General features: G+C 41.3%; 1 protein-coding gene across 1 annotated transcript; it reads left to right on the top strand.

Annotated features, from left to right (window-relative positions):
- Nucleotides 1-3,051: 3,051 nt before the first annotated feature.
- LOC306928742 (protocadherin beta-16-like) lies at nucleotides 3,052-9,425 on the top strand (the record flags this gene model as incomplete). The annotated part of the gene is made up of 2 exons (XM_079509014.1): nucleotides 3,052-5,419; nucleotides 8,074-9,425. The coding sequence occupies 2 exons, from the start codon at nucleotides 3,052-3,054 to the stop codon at nucleotides 9,423-9,425; spliced, it is 3,720 nt and encodes a 1,239-aa protein (XP_079365140.1).
- Nucleotides 9,426-9,998: the final 573 nt, after the last annotated feature.

Raw genomic sequence — 9,998 nt, 5'->3', positions numbered from 1 at the left:
TGTTAGTGCTGATAGTGGAGTCATGCATGCAGTGCGCTCTTTTGACTACGAGCAGATCAAGGATTTCCTGTGCTGTGTCAAAGCACAAGATGGGGGCTCTCCTCCACTCAGTAGTAATGTTACTGTGAAAATACTGATCCAGGATCAGAATGACAACGCTCCTCAGGTTCTGTATCCAGTCCAGAGTGGTGGCTCTCTAGTAGCTGAAATGGTGCCTCGTTCAGCAGATGTGGGCTATCTGGTCACTAAAGTGGTGGCTGTTGATGTGGACTCTGGACAGAATGCCTGGCTCTCCTACAAACTTCAGAAACCCACAGACAGGGTGCTTTTTGAAGTGGGATTACAGAATGGAGAAATTAGAACTATCCGCCAAGTCACTGATAAAGATGTTGTGAAACAAAGACTGACTGTTATAGTGGAGGACAACGGACAGCCCTCTCGTACAGCTACAGTCAATGTCAACGTGGTGGTGGCTGACAGCTTCCCTGAAGTTCTCTCAGAGTTCACTGACTTTACACACGACAAGGAGTACAATGACAACCTGACATTTTTCTTAGTCTTGGCTTTGGCTGTAGTTTCCTTTCTCTTCATCACATGTTTAGTTGTTATTATATCTGTGAAAATATACAGATGGAGACAGTCCCGCCTCTATCATTCCAGTCTCCCAGTGATCCCATATTATCCACCACGTTACTCTGACACTTTGGGGTCAGGGACTCTCCCTCATGTGTACAATTACGAAGTGTGCAGGACCACTGACTCCAGAAAGAGTGACTTTGGCAGAGCTGGTAGTCAGAACATACTGATCATGGACCCCAGTTCTACAGCGACAATGCAGCGAATACAGAGCGAAAAGAGTATCCTGGATGAACCTGACTCTCCAATTGAGGTTTGACATTTTAACAGTGCCATTATTTTTTTATTTGTATTATACACCCTGTAGTTTACAGTTCCCTAATGTCCAAGTATTTACCAATAAAAAGGTAATCAAAGTGAAAGTAGTACTCAACCCCATAGGAAATGGATAGTACTCTATAATTTCCTAATTAGGACATTTATATAAATATAAAACAAGAAAATACAATAACAGTCCCAAAAGGCATACTTTCCTATTCTAGTATAGCCAACCAGCTACATACATTCAATTATTCAATAATAAAGTGAATTCACATTATCATGTGTCTTGAATAGTGATGGGAGATTAATCGGCAAACACAACGGTATCGGCTGATTCTGGTTGTTTTTTTATTAATCTGCATCAGCCCGATTAATCAATCGGTCCGATTGTCTTTACAGATAAACAAGCCTAAAGTACAGCTTGAACAGATCTACAAGCTCACAATTTTAAATATAAGGTATTAAACATAAGCCTGCAGTGCAGATACCCCATGTATTTTTCAGAATGGACAAAATCATTATCATTTTATTTATACAGAATGAGATATTGGTATTGGCCAAAATGTCTCATCAGCACATCCCTAGTCTTGAATAATTCACATGAACGTTTACCAGGCTAGAATGGAGTGCAAACTGTATATCCTTTAACATAAATTGCTATCTAATTCCATATTAGGGTTTCTGGTAAGCACTTACAGCTTTTATTCGGAGTACTTCCTAGTAGTTTTCCTGTACTTGTTGTGCAATTATTTTTGTTGGAATTGTCTTACTTACTTTCCTATGTGTTAACAATGCAGCTATACCTGTATATTTAGTATAAAACAAAGGGTTACCATATATCAATTATAATGTTCATTATTCAATATAATTTGTTTTAGGAATTTCTCACTGCAATTGGTTAAGGAGTTCCCAAACTGTGGTACGTGCACCCTTGTGGTGCGTGAACGCCCTCTAGGCCCTAGAGTCTAGGGGGTGCGTGACATGAAAAGGGTAATGGCGGTTTTATAGTTTTATTTAACACAAACGCCAAACTTTGGTAAAACACTGTTGTAAGGAGATGTATAGAGCAGCTGCGGGAGTATACAGGCAGCTGCATGTCTCTCAGTGCAGTGACATTCTGTGATTTTTACCAGGAGGAGGTAACAGGGGGTGCACGGACAAAAAGGTTTGGGGACCACTGCAAAGCAACATGGATGTAGGAAAGGAACTGCTTGTTTCAGCACCATGGATAGCGCTCATACAAGGCTTGCTTCACGGGTGTAGGGGCTGAAGAACCGTGGCCTAATCCATAAATATATTCACACTTTTGTTTAATTCTGCCCTCTTTTTAGTTAGTTAGTTAGTAGTTAGAATTGTCTGTTTCTGAACTATACAGTGTGAAACAGGAAGAGTGCAAATGAGAGGTATATTACTCAGCTTGGTGTGTGTGTGTGTGTGTGTGTGTGTGTGTGTGTGTGTGTGTGTGTGTGTGTGTGTGTGTGTGTGTGTGTGTGTGTGTGTGTGTGTGTGTGTGTGTGTGTGTGTGTGTGTGTGTGTGTGTGTGCGCGTGCGCGCGCACGTTTTATTTACAGTATTAACACAGCATATGTCATGTGTGCAGCCAGCATATATGTCTGCAAAGTACATAAGCGTGAGTCCTGTGGAATGAGTGGATGGTTTGCAGCTGCTGGTGTTAGTGCATGGTATAGGCATAGGCTCTTGTAATTTTTAAGCTTAAGGTCGTGTGATATATTGTCATTCAATATGCCTATATTCACACCATTTTGCATGCATTTTATATTTTTTAAGATCATTCTACAAACTGTATATTCAGTGTAATGTAGGTCAAATGATTCAGCAGGCTAAGTGCCTCCAGTGAAAGTTTACACCTTTTTATCTGAGCTTCATCACTTTTGTAGTTCAATATGTTCAACAGAGAGGGACGCTGTTGGCCACTGAGTTTATTTTGCATTACCTCAGAACCTCCTACTCCTCCTAGATGCAGATACAGACTGAATTGTCCTGCTTTCTGAGAACATTATGTGGGGATACGTCGTTTGTTCCGGTTTTTCCTGTACATAAAGCCTTATCCAACATTGGAATTTAAACGGATTATTTTTTTCATCATTATTATTGCTTATTGTTAAGCAGTATAACGGATATTTTGCAATCGAAATGTCGGACATAAAAATGAGACGGCAAGTACTGGTGTTTATCTTCGTCCTCTCTCTCAGTTCAGTCCGTGGGCAGGTCAGCTACTCCATCCCTGAGGAAATGGCGAAAGGGTCTGTAGTTGGTAATATAGCACAGGATTTAGGTCTGAATGTGAAAAGACTGAAATCAGGTAGTGCTCGAATTTATACAAGAGACAGTGCAGAATACATCGAGCTGAATAAACAGGCAGGAGTCCTCCTTATCAAAGAGAGAATAGACAGAGAGGCTTTGTGTGGTGTGACGACGCCTTGCGCGTTGCATTTTCAAATGATTCTGGAAAATCCAATGGAATTTTACACGGTTACCATTGAGATTACGGACATCAATGATAACCCTCCGACATTTGATAGAAGTGAAATGAAATACGAAATCAGTGAATCGGCTCTTACTGGAGCTCGATTCGTGTTGGAAAAAGCATTAGATAAAGATGTTGGCGTTAATGGTCTTCAGAGCTACACCCTAAAACCGACAGATAATTTTGCTCTGAAAACAATTAGTCGTGGAGATGGGACTAAAAATGTTGAAATGGTTTTACAGAAGCCGTTAGACAGAGAAAGGCATGCGCGCATATCCCTAACATTAACCGCGATAGATGGAGGTGATCCACAGCTCACAGGAACAATGGACATTCTAATCACGGTACTTGACGCCAATGACAACGCACCTGTTTGTTCTAAACCAGAATACAAGGCGAGTGTAATAGAAAATGCTTCAGTTGGTACTGTAATAACTACAATAAGTGCCACAGACCTAGATGAGGGTGATAATGGGAAGGTGACATACACGATTCCAAAATCAGGGTCAACTAGCCTTTTCCAAATTGATATCGAAACGGGTGTATTGAAATTAAATGGCGTTATGGATTATGAGAAAATGAAACATTATGAACTAGACGTTCAAGTCACAGATAAATGGGGCCTATCAGATGCGTGTAAAGTTATTATAGAAGTGCTTGATGTTAATGATAACAAACCGTCTATCGATATCATGTCTAAATCACACAGCATATCTGAGGATGTCAAACCAGGAACTGTTGTAACAATGATGAATGTCCACGATCTAGATTCTAATGAAAATGGCAAAGTCCACTGTGTTTTAGATGAAAGCATTCCATTTTCTATGAAATCAACCACAAACAGCTTCTTTACAGTAGTGACAGACAGTGATTTGGACAGAGAATTAACGTCTGAATATAATATCAGTGTGACGTGTTCAGACGAGGGAGTGCCCTCACTTTCCAGCAGCGTCACTATTACGTTACAAATTGCAGATGTGAATGACAATGCTCCTGTCTTTCAGAAGGCCTCATATGAGGCCTACATTGTAGAAAACAACACACCAGGTCTCTCTATATTCACGGTAAAAGCTAGAGACACTGACTGGAACCAGAATGCTCGTGTTTCTTATATACTGGATGACTCCTCCGTTAATGGAGTGCCTGTGTCCTCATATGTGTCTGTTAGTGCTGATAGTGGAGTCATACATTCAGTGCGTTCTTTTGACTACGAGCAGATCAAGGATTTCCAGTTCCGTGTCAAAGCTCAGGATGGAGGCTCTCCTCCACTCAGTAGTAATGTGACAGTGAAAATACTGATCCAGGACCAGAATGACAACGCTCCTCAGGTTCTGTATCCAGTCCAGAGTGGTGGTTCTCTTGTGGCTGAAATGGTGCCTCGTTCAGCAGATGTGGGCTATCTGGTTACTAAAGTGGTGGCTGTTGATGTGGACTCTGGACAGAATGCCTGGCTCTCCTATAAACTACAGAAAGCCACAGACAGGGCGCTGTTTGAAGTGGGATTACAGAATGGAGAAATAAGAACAATCCGTCAAGTCACTGATAAAGATGTTGTGAAACAAAGGCTGGCTGTTATAGTGGAGGACAACGGACAGCCCTCTCGTTCAGCTACAGTCAATGTTAACGTGGCGGTGGCTGACAGCTTCCCTGAAGTTCTCTCGGAGTTCACTGACTTTACTCACGACAAGGAGTACAATGACAACCTGACGTTTTTCTTAGTTTTGGCTTTGGCTGTAGTTTCCTTTCTCTTCATCACGTGTTTACTGGTTATTATATCAGTTAAAATATACAGATGGAGACAGTCCCGCCTCTATCATTCCAGTCTCCCAGTGATTCCATATTATCCACCACGTTATTCAGATACTTTGGGGACAGGGACTCTACCTCATGTGTACAATTATGAGGTGTGCAGGACGACTGACTCCAGAAAGAGTGACTGTAAGTTCGGCAGAGCTGGTAGTCAGAACATATTGATCATGGACCCCAGTTTTACAGGGACGATGCAGAGGATACAGAGTGAAATGAGCATCCTGGATGAACCAGACTCTCCAATTGAGGTTAGATCTATATTTTAACAATGCAATTATTAATGTTATACATTTATTGTAACTATATAAATTGTACAGTTCCATTTTATAATTAATTAGATAATTGTATGACTTTGAGTGTGTTGGTTGCAGTGTACAGCGAGTGAATGCTCGTTTCAGCACCATGGATAGAGGCTTCTTTAATGGCTGTCCGTTGGGGAGCTGGGGATGTAGTGGTGCACCAAGATTTGCACACACACACACACACGCACGCATGCGCGCACACACACACACACGCACACGCACACGCACACATACACGCACACACACACGCACACGCACACGCACACACACACACAACTTCGTTATGTAGGCATATATACATCATTATCATCATGATATATACATTTTTGGCTGCTATGTGAAATCATGTGCAGGTACAGTTGTATTGACAGGGCCCACCCTGTTTCTTCAGGAACAGTATTTTGTAGTTTATTTTCTGCTGCTGTTGTTACCTTCATCGTTTGTTGTTGTTGTTGTTGTTGTTGTTGTTGTTGTTGTGGTGGTGGTGGTGTGGGTGGTGGTGGTGGCAGCGGTGTGAGTTTTTGTGTGTATTGACTCCATATGGACGGGTGCTAAATTGAACATACCTGTTGTGTATAGGCTACTGTGTTATGGATGGGTTTAACAGTTTTAATACTGGAACATAATATGCTATATCCATTTTATGTCCATTTTATGACCTCATACAACAATATATAAAAAAAGTTTGCATATTTATTGTCTTTCCTGCCGCTTATGTTCATGCAGGACACTGCACGATAGCATTAGGTTTTACCACCATGCACATCCCATATCTGGAGGCACAACGTCTCTCTCTCTCTCTCTCTCTCTCTCTCTCTCTCTCTCTCTCTCTCTCTCTCTCTCTCTCTCTCTCTCTCTCTCTCTCTCTCTCTCTCTCTCTCTCTCTCTCTCCAACTTTGCTGTGTAAGCACACACTGGTTTATACATGGTGGCATTTTCGAGGGGCGCTAGCTACTCCTATGCACATGGCTTTGTGCACAGAATGGGTCGCTGATTATGTGTGATGATAAGAGCGCCCCTTACTTCACACGAGTGTGATTTTTTTCTATTCAATTTCATTATCCTCATTTTTTATTATAGTTAATTACTTGTTCAACATTAAGAATGCGAGTGGGCCTAATTCATTTTCAGAGGTTTAACAAAAAGTGAACATGCGGTTTTTAGTTTTTCCTCCATTTATTTATAACAGCATTTTCTTCCTCATCCAACTTCCTCGGGCTTCTGTAGTTCAATCCATTGAACTCTTAGGGCCGCTGTTGGCTAGTGTGTCGCACATCGTGTAGCATTTCATCAGTACCTCCCCCGTTATCTCAGTATAGAGAAAGAAAGAGAGACGCAACCAACCTTTTGGATTACACATCAGAACACATAAACGCGGATATTGAAGAGCTGTGATTATCTTTTGCGTTTATTATTGAAGGACTAATTTCCATTGGCAGCATATTATAATTCTGACGAAGTGGGAGCATTATCGCTGAAGATTTCAAGAGCAAAGTGGAATATAACTTGGTTCTTAAAGCAGATAGATGTCGAATGGAACAATGAGACGGCAAGTAGGCCTACTGTTGTTTATCACGGTCCTCTCTCTCAGTCCAGTGCTTGGGCAGGTCAGCTACTCTATTTCCGAGGAAATGGTGAAAGGTTATTTAGTCGGTAATATAGCACAGGATTTAGGTTTAAGTGTGAAAAGACTCAAGTCAGGGAAAGCTCGTATTTATACTGGAGACAGCGCAGAATACATCGAGCTGAACAGAGAGAGGGGAGTTCTTCTCGTCAAAGAAAGAATAGACAGAGAGCTGCTTTGCGGACAGACAACGCCTTGTGCTTTACACTTTCAGATCATTTTAGAAAACCCGATGGAATTTTATAGTATTACAGTCGAAGTTACTGATGTTAATGACAACGCCCCAGTTTTTAAGAGTAAGGAAATTAAATTCAAGATAAGCGAGTCAGCAATGACAGGAGCCGTATTTTTGCTAGAACGGGCAATAGATCTCGATGTCGGTGTAAATGGCCTCCAAAGCTATTTGTTAAAGCCAACAGACCACTTCGTTTTGAAATTGCAAAGCCAATCGGACGGAAATAAAATGGTAGAAATGGTCTTACAGAAACATTTAGATCGCGAAATAGAGGATAATTTGTCTCTTGTACTGACTGCAATAGATGGCGGTGAGCCGCGGCTCTCTGGAACGGTGCAAATTCATATTAACGTGCTTGATGCCAATGACAATAATCCGGTTTTTGCGCAGAAAACCTATACGTCCGTTGTGAAAGAAACTGCACCCATAGGAACTGTGATAAATACTGTTAGTGCATCTGATTCTGATGAAGGATCTAATGCCAAAATAAATTATAGCATTTCGAATTCACTTGATGATATATCTGAATTGTTTGTGATAAATGAAAAAAGTGGTGAGGTTACTTTAATTGGGGCAACTGACTATGAAAAAACACGTCACTATGAAATACATGTGCAGGCCAGTGATGATGGAGGACTAACTGACTCCTGTAAAATAGTTGTTGAAATTGTTGATTCAAATGACAACACACCTGTCATAAATGTGATGTCAAAGTCAGCTGTCATAGCTGAGGACATTAAGATTGGGACAGTTGTGACAATGTTAAATGTCCAAGATCCAGACTCAGGTGAAAATGGTAAAGTTACTTGTTATATTAATGATGACATTCCATTTAGAATGGCTTCAACTACAAATAATTTCTTCAGTTTAGTGACAGACAGTGATTTGGACAGAGAGAGAGAATCTGAGTATAACATCAGTGTGACATGTACTGATAAGGGTGTACCCTCACTCTCCAGCACAGTCACGCTCAACTTATTGATCTCAGATGTAAATGACAATGCACCTGTCTTTGAAAAGACTACATATGAGGCCTTTTTGGTAGAAAACAACACACCAGGACTATCTATATTGACAGTAAAAGCCAGAGATCCTGACTGGAACCAGAATGCTCGTGTTTCTTATATACTAGAGGACTCCTCTGTTAATGGAGTGCCAATCTCCTCATATGTGTCTGTTAGTGCTGATAGTGGAGTCATGCATGCAGTGCGCTCTTTTGACTACGAGCAGATCAAGGATTTCCTGTGCTGTGTCAAAGCACAAGATGGGGGCTCTCCTCCACTCAGTAGTAATGTTACTGTGAAAATACTGATCCAGGATCAGAATGACAATGCTCCTCAGGTTCTGTATCCAGTCCAGAGTGGTAGCTCTCTGGTGGCTGAAATGGTGCCTCGTTCAGCAGATGTGGGATATCTGGTCACTAAAGTGGTGGCCGTTGATGTGGACTCTGGACAGAATGCCTGGCTCTCCTACAAACTTCAGAAACCCACAGACAGGGTGCTTTTTGAAGTGGGATTACAGAATGGAGAAATTAGAACTATCCGCCAAGTCACTGATAAAGATGTTGTGAAACAAAGACTGACTGTTATAGTGGAGGACAACGGACAGCCCTCTCGTTCAGCTACAGTCAATGTTAACGTGGCGGTGGCTGACAGCTTCCCTGAAGTTCTCTCTGAGTTCACTGACTTTACACACGACAAGGAGTACAATGACAACCTGACATTTTTCTTAGTCTTGGCTTTGGCTGTAGTTTCCTTTCTCTTCATCACATGTTTAGTGGTTATTATATCAGTGAAAATATACAGATGGAGACAGTCCCGCCTCTATCATTCCAGTCTCCCAGTGATCCCATATTATCCACCACGTTACTCTGACACTTTGGGGACAGGGACTCTCCCTCATGTGTACAATTACGAAGTGTGCAGGACCACTGACTCCAGAAAGAGTGACTTTTGCAGAGCTGGTAGTCAGAACATACTGATCATGGACCCCAGTTCTACAGCGACAATGCAGCGAATACAGAGCGAAAAGAGTATCCTGGATGAACCCGACTCTCCAATTGAGGTTTGACATTTTAACAGTGCCATTATTTTTTATACAGAATGAGATATTGATATTGGCCAAAATGTCTCATCAGCACATCCCTAGTCTTGAATAATTCACATGGACGTTTACCAGGCTAGAATGGAGTGCAAACTGTATATCCTTTAAAATAAATTGCTATCTAATTCCATATTAGGGTTTCTGGTACGTACTTTTATTCAGAGTACTTCCTAGTAGTTTTCTTGTACTTGTTGTGCAATTATTTTTGTTGGAATTGTCTTACTTACTTTCCTATGTGTTAACAATGCAGCTATACCTGTATATTTAGTATAAAACAAAGGGTTACCATATATCAATTATAATGTTCATTATTCAATATAATTTGTTTTAGGAATTTCTCACTGCAATTGGTTAAGGGGTTCCCAAACTGTGGTACGTGCACCCCTTGTGGTGCGTGAACGCCCTCTAGGCGCTAGAGTCTAGGGGGTGCGTGACATGAAAAGGGTTATTTAACACAAACGCCAAACTTTGGTAAAACACTGTTGTAAGGAGATGTATAGAGCAGCTGCGGGAGTATACAGGCAGCTGCATGTCTCTCAG

The sequence above is a fragment of the Electrona antarctica genome (genome assembly GCF_951216825.1).
Source record: "Electrona antarctica genome assembly, chromosome: 1".
NCBI lineage: Eukaryota > Metazoa > Chordata > Actinopteri > Myctophiformes > Myctophidae > Electrona > Electrona antarctica.
This window is presented reverse-complemented; position numbering and strand designations above follow the sequence as displayed.